We start from the raw sequence: 17,878 nt of genomic DNA on the forward strand, positions 1-17,878 counted from the left end.
CAAGCCTTACAATTGTTTTTAAATGCAGTGACTGACTTACAGCCATAAGCCTTACAATTGTTTTTTAATGCAGTGACTGACTGACAGCCACAACCTTAATGTTCTACAAGCCTATATGACAACATGCCATATGACAGAGTTGCATTTCCAGACAAGTATGGAATTTAGCAAAAGAAAAAACAAAGCAACTAGGGGTAGTTCTACTCACGACCAGACTTGGAACCAGATTTCTTGTGATACACCTCAAGACTCAATGCCATTACATGGTATCTCTGATGCACCAGTGGAACTGTCTTTAGAAAAGTGCAAAAGCATGAAGGTGCAACACACTTTCCTATATTTGAATCAACGCATTCAAATGGATAAACATTAAATCTATTGAAATCATTTTTTACAACCAAGGGACAAAGGCTGCAAACGTCGTAACTACAAAATGCGGATCGACATACAAGATACTCTTTGAAGCTCTAGTTTACAAACACCTTAGGAGTATAAGTTATGCTCTTCATCGTCAAAGCATTAGAAACCTAAGTGTCCACTTCCTAACCCTATTTTAACGCAAGGTTATCACATTATAATTCTATCAGAATAGAGAAAAAAAAAGAGCTAGTTAGCTGTCTCCACAGTGGCCTCTGCCAGATGATTCTCTTGATGCATCATCTACTCTTTCTCACAGTCCTGATCCGTGCCTTCGCTGGAAGTTTTCTATGCATGACCATTGGCTTCATTGTCAAGAGCTCTTCCTTCCTCATCACTTTCAAGGGTTTTCGACTGTGCCTTCATAACAGGATCAGATTCCAGCATGCTTGCCGTAGTCTTGTCTCCACCATCAACCTCCTCCAAACCTTCTGGAATTTCCATAGTTCCATTCGTTGCATCATCAGTGCCATCAGCTTTATGTCCCTTCAGTTCCGTACCACCTTGGCTATGGTTAGCTTTGGCAGGCTCTTCCTTGTTTGATTCATGAGAGATTGACTCTTCCATGGTTTCCTCCTTGGCATTCTCATCCTTTTCGCTCATTTGAGTGCCACCATTGGCTTTAATTGACTTCGTCCCAGCTCGAGTGACCTTGGTCTTCTTTACATCTTTCATAGACCTCTTCTTATTGTCCTTGGCACGACTTACTGGGGGAGAGCCAGTAGAAGCCCCACCTGCATCTTTGCTTTCTATGGGAGCAACCTTACGGGCCTTTTTGGTGCGCTTACCCTTGCCCACTTTCGGCTCCTCTATAGGACTTTCTGCCTTTTCAGAATGCCTATGCTTGCCCGCTTTTGATTCTTCGAGAGGGACTTCTGCTGCAGGCTTCCGCTTGCTAGCAGCTTTTGGCGGTGACTTGACTCTCATGACTGTAACGGAAGTCTTTGATGTCAACCTTGAAGACCTTCGTGGTATCTCGTCTACGAACAGCAACAAAAAGGAAAAGAAAATAGTCAAAGTAAAATTCCCAAATGCATGTGGAGAGCACCTGCTGTTACTTGAGAGACAAATTTACCTGTAATCCATATGAACTCAGACATGGCGGGGCTGCCTTTATTTGATTTGAGGTGCTGTTGAAGTTGGGTTTTGGACTTAAACTCTTCACCATCAGGAGCAATGAAAATAACATGAGTCCTTGCTGGGGTCAAGCCCTTGCCAATGTGCGGGACAAGCTGTTTGCAAATAGCACCATTTACATATGTCAAACTCTTGTTTAACAACAACTAAAGAAATGAAGCAGCTCTATTTGAAACTCGATGGACTTTGGCACCGCTGTTTTGGTACTTATTACACACCCTTTGGCTTTCTCTTGTTTTCATGGTAATAGTTTTCTCTGGAGTCCTTATAAAATCAGTGGTTGAATCGATAGTGTCACCTGCACACACGTGGGCATGGCTAACCTCATATCTAATCCCTGATTAGGCAACAGTCTTAGGGTAGGATTAGGGGACTAGCAGACTCAGAGCTCGCAAACCAGTACATTCAAGATTTATGAGCATTTTTATATATGTCGTGGAGCTGCAGAACTGGCCGACAGCAGTATAGAAGTTGTAGTCATATATATATCTTTTTGTATCATAGTAATATACTGAAAAATACAGTTCATCTCCCTCTCCTCTCTGCTGTCTATTCATTGCATTTGAATTAGTGTTCCTAATCAGTAGGCTTAGGGCTGAATCAAATACAGTAAGGCTTTTGCACATGCAACATTGGTATCAGAGCAGTCAGGCTCAGCCATCTAAGCACTCAGCTGTCCCAAGAGAGGTACACAGATCCATGGAAGAATGCAGCCAAGGTAGCATTTATGAGGTGGTCTGCGGCGGCAAGCAAAGCCAAAGGAAAGCATTACCTGGGAGTTGTGTGCTCAAAGGAGCATACCATTGGATCTCAGATCAGTTCCAAAGGTGGAGCATCAGGCATGATCATTCTCAGCAGGAGACCATAGCCGTGTTAAGGGAAAGGGATTGTAGGCATGGAGACAAAAGGGAAACACATGCACAGTTCTCAGACCAATCAGAATAGTCCAAGTGAAACCGATCCCGTCAAGTGGGAATAGACTCCGTTGGACACCCACACGCGTAATAGCACAACTTAATATCACAATTTGAAATGGACAACTTAATAACAACTTGAAATTGAAATGAAATGGAATGAGATAGATGGACACCAGCACTGGGGCCGGAACGGGCCGACCCCCCCCTCAATATATAATATATTATTGGGAGTATTTAACAAATACAATGCTCCATGGGTTCCAAGAACCAGATGATGTCCATGTACAAATGTATACAGTACCAAACAAGAGGCTCGAAGTAGAAATTCGAAGTAGAGCGACCACTTGAGTGGTCCAGTCTCTACGGTCCTGTGCCTTCACTGGACTCCGCGGAGAGCGCCCCACTGGTGTTCCGGGACCACGCACAAACAGGCGCTCCCGTACTAACGCCTGGCTCTCCCGATCTCAGCACCTTTGGACCGTGGTTCTCCAAGAGCTTGGACTACCCGGCACCGAACGGGTGTTAGCCGTAGGGAGAATCCCTTATCAGATTTATCACAAAGTACTTTACTTAAATCTGAAAATTCACTTACTTGTAGATATGGAAAACCAATACCCGGATGTGTCTGTCTGTGTGCAGCCATGAGTGGAGGACACCAAGACACAGCAGCCTGTCGAAGAGGAGGAGGAGCTGCCTGTGTTGAAGATGTAGCCACTTGAAGAAGGAAGACGCCGCCTATGGAAAGGAGGCACAACCGCCTACAAAGGGAAACAACAACCCGCTGTGTAGGACACAACCACCTTCTTGTGGGGAAGGAAGAGGAGTAGTAACCGCCACTCTGAAGAGACGCCGCTTGCAAAGGATATGACCATCTGCTGTGCAGGACAAGACACGGCCGCCTACTGTGGAGGAAGAGAAGGCGTAGCTGCCTATGGAGAGGATGAGCAGCCTGCAGAAGGTGGAGATGTGGCCGCTTGTTTGCAGAGTACAGCTGCCGGCCGCCTAGCTGTAGGAGCACCGCTGCTGGAGATGAGCACACAGCCGCCTTGTTGTGGAAAGCGGTGCAATTTGTATGGTTGCCTGACTGTAGGTGCACACACACAGTCACCTGGCTGCAGATGTACACACACAGTCACCTGGCTGCAAAGAGGAGATGGTGTAGGTGCTTGCAGTAAACAGGCGCAGCCTGCTGGACAGAGGTGAAGCAGCCGCCTTGTTGAGAGGTGTAACGCCTGGCTGCAGCCTGCGCAGCCGCCTGCAGGAGTGGAGGTGGTGTAGGCGCCTGTAGTAAACAAGCGCAGCAAGTACAGCCACCGCCAGTATGCAAAGCACAGTAGCCTGCTGGAGATTCAATGCAGCGTACTGGACAGAGATAGTCGTAGACTGCTGAAAGGATGAAGTTGGCGCAGCCTGAAGCGAAGAAGATGATGGCCTGGCTGCTTACGATAGAGATGGAGGTTCCCTTTTTTTAAAGGTTGGAGGGGGAGTTGCACGACTAGAGCTGGCTGGCTCCCCACGTTTGCATGTGGGCGGCCAGCTCTATGGTGGTGTGGGTAGGTGACCATGCACCCACCCCCACACACACACACAAGATAAGTGAGGCTCCCCACCTTGGCCCCTAAGTGGGTGCCCAAAGTGGGTGCCCACTTTTAAGTGAGTGTGAACATATAACCTTATAAAATGAAAGGTTAGAGATTAAAGTATTAAACCAACATGTGCAATACACTTACCACCTGTTCACATGCAACAAAACTCGTCAGAAGATAGAGCAAACTTCACGACTCACTGGCAGGCATCCCCGCTCAGTAAGTAACACGACAAACAGGCAAACACAAAAATACAAGTCATGCGAAAACAGTTTCAAACATGCAAAACATGAGTGCATGTGCAAATAGTATCATGGACATATCTCCCGTTCATGGAACAAGTTCATGGAACAAGTACAAAATATCTGTCGGGCACAAAAATGGCACGACATAAAACATAAATCCTGGTCTTCCTATGGAGTGACAGTCCCATAGGTAAAACACAGTTCCAGGCACGAGCCTCCCTATGGAGTGACAGTCCCATAGGCAAGACACGGCACGAATACTGGCTCTTCCATGGCGTGACAATCCCATGGATAGAACACAGTCCAGGTCATACACGGGTGGCACCAGTCTGGCTCCCGTCCATACGAGACCTTCCTGCTAACACACGGGTGGCACCAGTCTGGCTCCCGTCCATGTCAAGCAAAAATACTTGCCTCTTCACATGAGACACCGGCCTGGCCTCAAGTGAACGAGACACAAAAACTGGAGATGGACCAAATGGTCGGCCAATTGGTGACATCCCCCCGGGCTTCTAAAGAGTTGTCCTCAACTGAAAAGCTTCAAGATATGCCTGCAATAACTGTGGGTAGTCAACAAAATAATCCTCATTTACCCACTTTGCATCAATAGGCAAATAATTTTTAAACTTTACAAGGTATCTCCTAGAAAGCTTTCCTGCAGGTAGCTTTCGCTCCTTGTGAAAAACAATCTGTTCTGGCTGGAGGATCTCCTCAAGCTCATCAATCTCTGGCGGATCTTCTGTGACAGGCTCGTCAGTATCTGGCCCCACATATTTCCGAAATAGACTCACATGAAATGCATTGTGAATGTTCCAGTGACAGTAAAGCAAGCCTGTATGACACTTCATTGATCTTTAGCCGTAGGGAGAATCCCTTATCAGATTTATCACAAAGTACTTTACTTAAATATGAAAATTCACTTACTTGTAGATATGGAAAACCAATACCCGGATGTGTCTGTCTGTGTGCAGCCATGAGTGGAGGACACCAAGACACAGCAGCCTGTCGAAGAGAAGGAGGAGGAGCTGCCTCTGTTGAAGATGTACCCACTTGAAGAAGGAAGACGCCGCCTATGGAAAGGAGGCACAACCGCCTACAAAGGGAAACAACAACCCGCTGTGCACGACACAACCACCTTCTTGTGGGGAAGGAAGAGGAGTAGTAACCGCCACTCTGAAGAGACGCCGCCTGCAAAGGATATGACCATCTGCTGTGCAGGACAAGACACGGCCGCCTACTGTGGAGGAAGAGAAGGCGTAGCTGCCTATGGAGAGGATGAGCAGCCTGCAGAAGGTGGAGATGTGGCCGCTTGTTTGCAGAGTACAACCGCCGGCCGCCTAGCTGTAGGAGCACCGCTGCTGGAGATGAGCACACAGCCGCCTTGTTGTGGAAAGCGGTGCAATTTGTATGGTTGCCTGACTGTAGGTGCACACACACAGTCGCCTGGCTGTAGATGTACACACACAGTCGCCTGGCTGCAAAGAGGAGATGGTGTAGGCACCTGCAGTAAACAGGCGCACCTGCTGGACAGAGGTGAAGCAGCCGCCTTGTTGAGAGGTGTAACGCCTGGCTGCAGCTTGCGCAACCGCCTGCAGGAGTGGAGGTGGTGTAGGCGCCTGTAGTAAACAGGCGCAGCAAGTACAACCGCCGCCAGTATGCAAAGCACAGTAGCCTGCTGGAGATTTAACGCAGCGTACTAGACAGAGATAGTCGTAGACTGCTGAAAGGATGAAGTTGGCGCAGCCTGAAGCGAAGAAGATGAACGCCTGGTTGCTTACGATAGAGATGGAGGTTCCCTTTTTTTAAAGGTTGGAGGGGGAGTTGCACGACTAGAGCTGGCTGGCTCCCCACGTTTGCATGTGGGCGGCCAGCTCTATGGTGGTGTGGGTAGGTGACCATGCACCCACCCCCCCACACACACACAAGATAAGTGAGGCTCCCCACCTTGGCCCCTAAGTGGGTGCCCAAAGTGGGTGCCCACTTTTAAGTGAGTGTGAACATATAACCTTATAAAATGAAAGGTTAGAGATTAAAGTATTAAACCAACATGTGCAATACACTTACCACCTGTTCACATGCAACAAAACTCGACAGAAGACAGAGCAAACTTCACGACTCACTGGCAGGCGTCCCCGCTCAGTAAGTAACACGACAAACAGGCAAACACAAAAATACAAGTCATGCGAAAACAGTTTCAAACATGCAAAACATGAGTGCATGTGCAAATAGTATCATGGACATATCTCCCGTTCATGGAACAAGTACAAAATATCTGTCGGGCACAAAAATGGCACGACATAAAACATAAATCCTGGTCTTCTTATGGAGTGACAGTCCCATAGGTAAAACACAGTTCCAGGCACGAACCTCCCTATGGAGTGAAAGTCCCATAGGCAAGACATGGCACGAATACTAGCTCTTCCATGGCGTGACAATCCCATGGATAGAACATAGTCTAGGTCATACACGGGTGGCACCAGTCTGGCTCCCGTCCATATGACACCTTCCTGCTAACACACGGGCGGCACCAGTCTGGCTCCCATCCATGTCAAGCAAAAATACTGGCCTCTTCACATGAGACACCGGCCTGGCCTCAAGTGAACGAGACACAAAAACTGGAGATGGACCAAATGGTCGGCCAATTGGTGACACCAAGGAGGAAGGATGTCAGGTAATGTCACGTGCACACACGTGGACATGGCTAACCTCATATCTAATCCTTGTTTAGGCAACACTCTTAGGGTAGGAGTAGGGGGACTAGCAGACTCAGGGAAGGGAAGAAGCAGCAAGTCCACAAGCATCACCATGGCTCAGTCTACAACCAACCTACACATAGGAGTACTATGGCCATCTAAGTATAAGGAAGCTGGCCGACCAGTACATTCAGGGCATTTTTATATAAGTCGTGCTGCTGCAGAACTGCCCGACAGCAGTATTCTGGCTGACCTGTGCATTTACAGCCTATAAAAGGCTAGGCCCAAACATTTGACTCCCACTCTTGGGGCAGGTCATAGTCAGTCCTTCGATAGTCTTTTGGTCAAGAATTCAGTCCACTTTGGAAGGCCAAAGGCCATAGAAGTTGTACAGTCATAAACATCTTTTTGTATCACAGTAACATACTGAAAAATACAGTTCATCTCTCTCTCCTCTCTGCTGTCTATCCATTTGCATTTCCATTAATGTTCCTAATCAGTAGGCTTAGGGCTGAATCAAATACAGTAAGGCTTCTGCGCATGCAATATTGGTATCAGAGTAGTCAGGCTCAGCCATCTATGCACTCAGCTGTCCCAAGAGAGGTGCACAGATCCATGGAAGAATGCAGGCAAGGTAGCATTTATGAGGTGGTCTGCAGCAAGCAAAGCCAGAGGAAAGCATTCCTTGGGAGTTGTGCGCTCAAAGGAGCGTAGCATTGGCTCTCCCCTCATGGTCACCATGAAACTCGTTTCGGTGGCTTTGAAACTTGTTTCACGTTTCAGTGTTGAAACGTTTCATGTCCACATTGAAACCATATCGTTTCATGTGGGGAAAAAGGTTGTGATTTTGTGTGCTTTTTAGCTTTTATAATTCTTTCTCTTTCCTTATTTCATCCTAGTTGTTCTTTTCTCTCCTCTTTTGTATGTCTTCTTTGTTTACCGATGATAAATATGCTAATATCATCTTATAACTATTGGCTAGTACCTTCACATTTTATGTATATGATCGTTTCGGTCCAATGTTTCATCGTCCACCTACCTGGTATTGAAACGTTTTGTTCCAAAATAAATCGTTTCAGCATCGTTTCGTTTTGATAGTGAAACGTTTCGCGGTGACCTTGTCTCAGATTAGTTCCCTCAGGCATGATCATTCTCACCAAGAGACTATAGCCGTGTTAAGGGAAAGGGATTGCAGGCATGGAGACAAAAGGGAAACAGATGCACAGTTCTCAAACCAATTAGAAGTCAAGCAGTCACAGTACAGACTCAATAGTCCAGGGAGGAAGGATGTCAGGTTTACAACCCACCATCAAGTTTAGTAGGAGGGAATGTCATGTGCGCACATGTGGACATGGCTGACCTCATATCTAATCCTTGATTAGGCAACACTCTTAGGGTAGGATTAGGGGACTAGCAGACTCAAGGCAGGGAAGAAGCAGCAAGTCCACAAGCATCACCATGGCTCAGTCTACAACCAGCCTACACACAGGAGTACTATGGCCATCTAAGCATAAGGAAGTTGGCCGACAGACGCTCCCCCCTGCTCGCGCTGCTACCTGCGCACCCTCCCCCCTTCCCGCCCACGCGTCTACTCCCCCCCCCCCCCCCCCCCCCCCCGCGCCTGCCCTCGCGTTTGCTCCCCCTCCTTCGCCTGTGTTTTTTTTCTTGCGCGCCCCTGCGCTGTAGCGCCCGCCCCCTGCTCCTCTCTTTCGCGCCCCCCCTCCTTTCTTCAGCACCCCGCCCCCCTCTGCCAGCCGTCGCCCTCTCTTCCCCCCCCCCCCCCCCCTTTTTTCTCACGCTGCTTCCGCCCCCCCCCGGGTTTTTTTTGTCTTCGCCGCCTTACCCCTCCCGCCCCTTTTTCCTGTTTTTTCGTCCCCTGGGGTTCTTTCTTTACCTTCCGCCTTCCCCCTCCGCCCTTTGTGTGCAGCTCGGCTCTTGCAGGATCCGCATTCGCTCTGCCTTCGACATAGCTTCAGACTCTGATGGAGGCTCCTCCCGCCCCACCTCAGAGGGACTCTCCCGCAGCCCCCTCGCCCGCCCCTGAGGATACCCCCATCAGGCTTTCTCTTTCGCCAGAAGAGGAAGCGAGCCTCGCCGCAGAGGTGGAACGCCTCCAGGCACATTCCACCATCTGCCGTATAGTCGGCACTCGCCCCAGCAGAGGGGAGATCCGGGATCTTCTCCAGGCCCGCCTTCTTGCAGATGTGGGCAAGATCCTGGACGTTCAGCTACTGGGCCGTGGACACTACCAAATTGAGTTCGAGACAGCCCAGAGCGTGGCCAAGGTCCTAGCCATGAGTCCCCTTGACATCAGGGGCACTCGGGCATTCTTCAGACCTTGGTAGCATGGATTGGACCCAGCAGCGGCCGAGCAGGGAGAGCGCCTTTTCCATGTTACAGTTTGCTTCCCTGGACTCCGCCGTGAGTACCTTCCGCTCCTTTCTAGGCTAGGAGCATTGGTGGGTTCGGTGCTTGAGACTGGCCCCACAGCAGCGCCAAAGCAGCTGGGCTACCTTCGGTCAGAGTTTTAGTTCCTGACATCTCCTCCCTTCCGAAGGTCATTCAGCTACCTAGGATAGGGGGGGAATGGATTGATCAGAGAGTGGAGTTTTCGGGGCTCCCGAACCAGTGCTTTATCTGCAGACCGGTCGGCCACCTGGCCAAGGCCTGCCCTCGCAGAAGACCCCGACCTTCACCGCAGCAGCAGGCCCCCGATGGCCTGCCCGCACATGCGGCTCGGCAGGCAGCCTCCGGGACACCTGCTTAGCCCATAGAGACCTCGGAGTGGCAGCCTGGGCAGGGGCGCCATCGAGGGAGACAGCCCTAGCAACACGCGCAGAGACCGATGCAGCAACAGCCACAGTCTCAGCATCACTGGGTTCCCGTGAGGAACAGCTTTGCTCCCCTACAGGAGGAGACCCCAGCGCCGACTGAGGACTAGGAGATGCCAGCACCCCCTCCTTCGCCCCCACCTTCACCCCCGAGAGGGAATGAGAAGGCCACCGCTAAATCAAGTGCCTCCTCCCCTCGGGCCGGAGGTATCACTACATGAACTCTAATGGGTGCTGGCTCATGGGGGCCCTCCGCTCCAAAAAGCCGTGTGAAGGAATAACCAAAAGCCTCCGAGCCCTGTCTAATGGCGAGGCGACTCAGCCGACTACGGATAGAGGATATATGTGAAGCCCGAATCGGCATGGTAAGTCTCTTCTGCGGTGCTCGAGCAAGGTCGGTGCTCAGTGTCCGCCGGACTGCACGTGAGCGCCAGGGAACTGCCAGGGCCTCCCGAGGAGCTGAGGCGAGCAGGGGGGGAGGAGGGGGGGGGGGGCGAAGGGGGTGGAGAAGGAGCCGCTGCCAAAACCGGAGCGGGGATGGAAGGAGGCGAAGGTGGAAGCGAGGCGGGAGGGGGGGACGGGGGCCCTAGCGACCGGGAGTGGACTATGGATCTCGATCTTAGCACTTTGAAGACTCAGGCAGTTGAGTTTTCTCACCATGTGAGCGATCTGGAGGTGACAGACATGAAAGGCCAACTATGGGAGTTGGCTCATTTTTTCTTAGATCCCGGGAGTGTGGATGCCTCCGGGATTCGACATTTGGTGGTTCGCATAGTGGCAGACTTAGCGCGCGACCCTGGATATGTATGCATACACGAGGTTGCTCTGTCTAAGCGGGAGGCAGTCGCCATGGGTGGGCAGATTCGTAGCCGCTCGGATGGGGACTATTCTCCATCCAAGCCGCTTGCGAAGGCCCACCGTACGGCTGAGACAGCATCCACCTCAGCAGGTCATCCATGAGGATCATCTCATGGAATGTACAGGGCCTTGGCGGCACATTATATACCTTATCGTGGTTGCTTGACGCAGGAGCTTCAGAGATGCCTAGTTGGGGGCAGTGTTGATATTTTGATGTTGCAGGAGCACCATTTGGGTGAGAGCAGGATCCGGAGATATGGATCGGTGATGCCTGGGGTTTGGCCCCTTTATGGTCATTGCGAATGTATGGCGGCAGGCCATTGTGGATCGCGGGATCATTGTGCCTGGTAGAGCACAGTATGTCATTCTGAGGATGCATGATGAGCTCTTTGGCGTGCTCAATGTCTATGCGTCCAACCATGCTAGTGCCAGAGCAGAGTTTTGGACCCAGGTTACGGATGCATTGCCAGAGGCCGCACATTGGTGTGTTGGGGGAGACTTCAACATGCTTGAGGACCCGGCCGATAGGGTGGGAGGCAGTTATGTTACAGTGCACGGCATGGAGCTTGCAGCTTGGAAGCGATTTTGCATGACACTGAGGATCACTGATGCATGGCAGCATGAGGCTTTCTCCCGCTCTCAGGACAGTCTTAGTTTCTCTCGGTCGGATCGCCGGCAGGGAGGGACTAATCTATCACGGATTGATCGCTTCTATGTGGGCGACTGGTTAGGGGAGCGAGGGGGTTCCGTTGGCATTCTCGCTGGCACCTCTTTTTCAGACCATGCGCCAGTTATTTTGACACTTGAGGAGAGGACACGGGAGATCAGCTTGCAGTTGAGGATCCCAGAGAGGATACTTACAGATCCTAGTCTCGCTGAGGACATTGAGAGGATATGGCATGATAGCCAGAGCCCTGACCAGGATGCAGCAGGCCAGTGTGCCCAGGGACTCATCGAGCTCAGCTCTTTTTTGCATGCTGCAGCCTTGACACGGCTGGGAGAGACACGCGAGCGGGAGCGTTGGTTGAGACATAGCCTTGCTTCGCTTCAGCGCCTTCAGGAGCAGCAGCCTACATGTGAGTGGGTGGCGTCCTAGCTGAGCCAGGCACGTCAGGAGGTTAGAGAGGCAGAGGAGCAGAGACATGAGTTCTATTATCGTCGCCAGGCCTCTCAGTGGACGCAGCTTGGTGATAGAGTGACTGGGGAGTTTTTTGAGATTACTGGACCTCGCCATGCTCGAGCAGGAGTCCACCAGCTCAGGAGGCAGGACGGATCGGTAGCCACTGAGCTCGGGGAGATTAGAGCCATTGCCACTGAGTTCTATAGAGACCTGCTTTCAGCGGAGCCAGCCCCACTGAGGCTCGGGATGCTTGCAGACAGACTGTGGGGGCCCATGTGCAGAGGAGGGTCACAGATCGTATGTGTACAATTCTGGGTGAGCCTCTTTCAGAGGTTGAACTTGTTGAGGCCTTGAGAGTCCTTCCGTGCCACAGTTGCCCTGGGGAGGACGGATTGACGCCGGCCTTTTTTATGCGCTATTGGGACCTTTTGGGGCCAGGCCTCCGCAGGGGCTTTCAGTATGTTTTGGACACTGGGGTGATGCCACAGAGCTTCTCAGAGGGCTTGATCTTTCTTATCCCCAAGGGGGAGGGAGTATCAGATGATATTCGGCATTGGAGACCCATTACGATCCTCAATAATGTCTACAAGGTCTTAGCAAAGGCCTTGAGTTTGAGGATCCAGCCCTTCTTGGGGGAGTTGATTCATGCTACCCAGACAGGATTCGTCAAGGAGCGTAGTATCCTTGACAACATTTTCACCTTCTGGGAGGCGACGGCCCGAGATAGATTTCTTGGTGAGGACCTAGTCGTGATGCTTCTCGATTTTGAGAAGGCATATGATCGAGTCCATTGGAGTTTCTTAGAGGGCACGATGCTTCGCCTGGGCTTTGAGCCAGTTTGGATTCGAGGAGTGGCGGCTCTATATTCCACAGCTCGTAGCCAGGTGCTGATGGCTCTATATTCGAGGAGTGGCGGCTCTATATTCCACAGCTCATAGCCAGGTGCTGATGGCAGGAGGACGGGGGCCGAGTTTTGAGTTGACCAGATCAGTCCGTCAGGGGTGTCCTCTTGCCTTGTTTCTTTTTCTCTTCTTTGCTGAGGCTATGAGCATTATCTGATGGCAGAGGAGGTTGGATTGAGAGGACTCCAGCTCCCAGTCCGGGGGGGGGACCTGCTCGATGCTGAGTTTGCTGATGACACGGGTTTATTTTTGCATGGCGAGGAGGCCAATCTTCAGAGGGCAGAGCAGTCGCTTCAGGTTTTTAGTGCAGCTTCGGGAGCATTGATCAATTGGCGCAAGACAGTGGCCTTTTGGATCAGTAGCGCTCCCACTCCGGCATGGAGCCCAGACCCGGGTTTTCGATGGATTCCTCCTCGCACAGCAGTGCGGTATTTGGGATGCCAGATTGGACTAGATTTGTCACCTGAGCAGCAGATTGCCCCGTTTCTTCTGAGCATTCGGAGGAAGCTTTTGTATTGGAGTACAGCTCGGCTATCCTTGGCTGGGAGGGTGGTGGTGGCGAATCAGGTGCTTTAGCCTTTTAGCGACCATGTGGTACATCACATCTTGCTGGATCTTCTCGAGCTCTTGCATCAGCCAGGTACAGAGGCTGATCAGGAACTTTCTTTGGTCTGGGCGAGATGGTCAGCCAGCCCGGGCTAAGGTCGCTTGGGCAGTTATTACACTTCCGCTGGCCCAGGGGGGGGGGCTTGGGCATTATAGATCCAGTTGATCAGAGTAGAGCCTTATTGGGGAAACTTATTGTTCGGGGGCTGCTTCTAGGCGCTGAGCCTTGGAAAGAGCTTCTTTTGCAGCGGCTGTAGGCTCGGGCTCCCCCAGCAGGGGGCACTTGGGCACCGGAGATACGATGGATCTTCAAGAGATGAGGAGGACAGGCCTCAGTAGAGGATGGGAGGACAGATTTGCCTTGAGCATTCTGCGAGCTTGGGAGTTGCTGCGACCGGGACTCTCTCAGAGACCTCCTTCTTGTGATGAGGAGCGGGCCAGACAGCCGCTCATCTCGAGCCCAGCGGTTCGCACAGAGCAGGGTCATATGTTGGGTTCTCGGCCTCGTCTAGCCTGGGGACCATTGGCGCAGGCCCAGCACGTAGTTTTGGAGACTGGCAGGCCTTCTGCAGTCTCCCAGAGGCGATCCAGGTGGAGAGGTTGAGTCACTTCAGAGGGGGGCTGATTATGAGGGATGACATTCAGGAGGCACTCACAGAGGAGTGGTTCACGCCTCTCGATCCAGTGGCCCCACGGTGGATGGGAGCCTTTACACAGTTGGAGATCCTGATTGCTGTCAGAGCTTGCACTGAGGATGGTAGATGCCTCTACTATGAGATCCAGGATGAGGGCAGACTTCAGAGAGTGGAGGTGGAGTCGCCTTTGGTTGCAGAGTGCATTTTTCAGAGGATACGGGTAGTGGCCGCCGCTTCTCGGAAGTGGCATATTGACCCAGACCCTGCAGATGTGGACTCTGATTGGCGCATATGGGCATATGCAGCGCGCCCCTTGGCCAGTGGGACCCTGGCGAGTACGAGTGGCATGATCCTTATGCATCCCCTGAGGCCACAGAGATCACCTTTTTCCAATATACTGTTCGGTTGGGGCGACATATTTTGATGGCGAGGAGGATGGTCTCTCCAACTGCATCGGAGCATTGGCGGCTACAGGGACTCTCAAAGGATTTCCTGGAGGATTTTTGGACCAGGCTCTGGGCTAGTCGATAGGCACGCAGGATCTCGACTTTCCAGTGGCTGGTCGCCCACAGGGGCTTTGCAGTTGGCACGTGGCTTGTCTACAGCGGTCTTCCGGCGGCCTGCGTCCGGTGCGGCCACCCTATGGAGACACAGAGACATTGCCTATGGGACTGTCCTCAGGCGCAGCAGATTTGGCTGCGGATGCTGCACATTCTCGCCCCCCTCTCTCCAGAGGGTATGTATACGTGGGGTGCCGCTGCTTGGTCGACTTCGTCAAGGCCTGCTTTGGGCTATGAGATGGAGCAGGACAGCCAGGCCATCAGATTCATTAGGGGCCAGCCTCGCCTGGTTCCTTCACCGGATTTCTCGTTTGCCGGGCTGGACGCAGGAGAGGGATCTACGATGGGAGCTCCTCAGCAGCCTCACCATCTGGTTCACCTGGAGAGCCCGGTGCTTCAGGGCCTTTGAGGGGAGACTGGAGCCACCAGCAGAGACTGTTCGGGGGATTTGGCAGGAGTTGATCCACACCCTGCGAGGACAGTATGACCGCATCCGGGGCGACTCGAATGAGGCGATCTTGCGGCGCCAGGCCTTTCACACCACTTGGCGTAGCGGCCCCTTCTATACCCTACACGCGGGTTCCCCCCGCTGGCACTACATGCCACCTGTTTGGCTTTTCCCCCCTCCTATTGTATGATATAGCCTCTCAGTCTTTGTACTGATATTTGTACTTTTCTGCACCTAGGGAGAGTCTCCCTAGCTGCCTAGCTTGGATCTTTGCTCTGTTTCCTTATGAGCAGGAGAGGATCTTTTGTAGCCCTACGGGCGTTTTTCTATAACTAATGAAAGGATCTTTTCTCGGAAAAAAAAGGAAGCTGGCCGACAGCAGTTACTCAAAGGTGGGCATCATCAGGGCTGGCCAACCAGTACATTCAGGATTTATGAGCATTTTTATATAAGTCGTGGAGCTGCAGAACTGGCCGACAGCAGTATTCTGGCTGACCTGTGCATTTACAGCCTATAAAAGGCTACGCTCAAACATTTGACTCCCACTCTTGGGGCAGGTCATAGTCAGTCCTTAGATAGTCTTTTGGTCAAGAAATTCACTCTACTTTGGAAGGCCAAATTGTACAGTCATACACATCTTTTTGTATCATAGTAACATACTGAAAAATACAGTTCATCTCTCTCTCTGCTGTCTATTCATAGTAAAATACAGTTCATCTTTTTGTATCATAGTAACATACTGAAAAATACAGTTCATCCCTCTCTGCTGTCTATTCATTGCATTTGCATTAGTGTTCCTAATCAGTAGGCTTAGGGCTGGATCAAGTACAGTAAGGCTTCGGCACATGCAACAAATAGGCTGTTGGATCGCCACTGCTAGCATTAACCCCATTAGCATCCTTGGTACGCTTAACTAACTTTGTTCTTTCCTTTACGGGACACAAGGTGTCACCACATACTGGGCATCTTGCTCTTACCTTGTGCATAGGAGCATGCTCAAGCAGCAAGTGTAAAAAGTAGCCCAGAAACCAAGGACCACAGCTACAAGAGTACTACCTAGTTCTGCAAAGGAGTCAAGCAGCACCATTATCAGAAAAGAAACACAAAAAGGAGACATAGACAAGCACAGTCTCATGCAATCAGATGGGGGGGACTCTCGGGCTGCCAAGGAGTGACAGATGGCTTTCCTTTGTGGCAGTTTAGGAAGGCCTCTACAGCCTCCACTGCGGTTACCGGCCCCATGTGTGGCTCTTCCCCTCCAAGGGTGGCCAGAAGGACGACTTTTTGTTTTTCCTCTGTACAAACCAGCTCATGCCTGATGTAACTTTCAGTATACCAATAAAAGGATCTTTTCCATGGAAAGCACAACCTCGGACCAAAAGCTTGTAGCAAATATCTGCTCATAGAGTATATGTAGTGTGGCTTTATTGTAAATGTCGAGGCTACCCGTCTAGAAACCCCAACTCATCGAAGGGTACTTGTGATGTACGCAGACATGGGCATGCGTGCAAAGTAGAGGAGCTTTCAAGACCCTGACAAAGTGAGCACTGAGTACAATTCCTCATGCAGCCTATAAGGGACCCTTACAATTTGGCAGTGTTGTGGGTCATGGCTAGCAGGGCAGCTTCTGAAAGCCAGTGTCATGGCTGTACTCTTGAACCATTTGGCCTAGTTTTTTACAACCACTAATAAAACTCTTCTCCCATTACCGCATGAATTTGGATTTGGGTAACATGGACCTTTTTAGAATTGCAGCAGATGTCAGCATGCAAATTCTGGTATGTTGACCCAGATTAATTCAATCTAAGAGGCTATAAGTGTTATTGAACAGTTAATATTGAGAATATCAAGGTCATAGAATGTGGTAAAAAAGCAGGTGGTTTGTGATACTTACAGTAAGATTGACAGAGAATTGGCATCAAAATTGGATGTACTAAGGGCAGGACACATTGTAAAAATAAGGGGAAACTGACTAATAATTGTGTGAAATAACCTTAGAGTAGGACCTTACAGCTAAATTTCCACTAAATTAATTAAAAATAAATAAACTCTAAAAACAAGAAGAGAATTATAAATAATTCCAACAACTGACTAAAATTCTTGAACGCAGATGCATTGAAATATAAAGAAGCAACCAAGAAAATGAGATAAATATAAAGAAGCAACCAAAAACCAAGAAAACGAGATAAATTGAGAAATTAGCCTGAGTCTTTCTGTAATTTCTGCAACTAAACCCTTAATCTTCCTGAAATTACCCTCTAATTGCAACTAACAAAAGAATTTAGCCTGATCTTTTTGTAATCAATTTCTTAGTTGCACATGAACAAGGGATTAGCGCGGCAAACCTTGCGTTTCCAGCCCGGAGGCGTGGGGGTATCGTCCTCGTATGCTGCAGAGAGAGCGAGGTCCTCCTGCTGTTGGGAATTGAGAGCGGCCATGGCGAGAACAAGCAAACCCAAAACAGGAAAATTATAAAGGCGAAGGCTATGGCGAGTTTGAAGCTCGCACTTCTTATGTTAGCTTTCTTGCAAGCTGGTTGTGTATGCCGGATATTTCCCAAACTAGTAATAATAATAGGAGATGCTTATAGGAAAAAGTCCATTTTTTTCAAGGATAAGTGAGTGGTGCTTACACTCACTAATGGCTCCTAATCCTAGAGAAAATCCTAGCACTCAAATCTGATGATGAAGAATGATGAAATCATCATGCTTGTGCTCAAAAGTATACATAGAAAAATAGCATGGATTTAGTTTTTTCAAAATTGCCCTTTTCTACAAGATGAAAGAGAGAGAGAGGGGTTATATAAGATGTTGCATGGGTGGAGAGAGAGAGAGAGAGAGAGAGAGAGAGAGAGAGAGAGAGAGGGGTATACAAGACGTTGCATGAGAAAAGAGGGGGGGGGGGATGTGGGGGACCAGCTGTG

General features: G+C 50.3%; 1 protein-coding gene across 1 annotated transcript; it reads right to left on the reverse strand.

Annotated features, from left to right (window-relative positions):
- Positions 1–359: 359 nt before the first annotated feature.
- On the reverse strand, positions 360–17,528 carry LOC147606056 (uncharacterized). Its single transcript, XM_086792627.1, has 3 exons — positions 17,301–17,528; positions 1,493–1,649; positions 360–1,397 (listed from the first exon to the last, which is right to left on the reverse strand). The coding sequence occupies exons 1-3, from the start codon at positions 17,391–17,393 to the stop codon at positions 706–708; spliced, it is 942 nt and encodes a 313-aa protein (XP_086648753.1). The 5' UTR covers positions 17,394–17,528; the 3' UTR covers positions 360–705.
- Positions 17,529–17,878: the final 350 nt, after the last annotated feature.

Source organism: Cibotium barometz, chromosome 58 (genome assembly GCF_041138505.1).
Source record: "Cibotium barometz isolate CiBa-2024 chromosome 58, ASM4113850v1, whole genome shotgun sequence".
Taxonomy (NCBI): domain Eukaryota; kingdom Viridiplantae; phylum Streptophyta; class Polypodiopsida; order Cyatheales; family Cibotiaceae; genus Cibotium; species Cibotium barometz.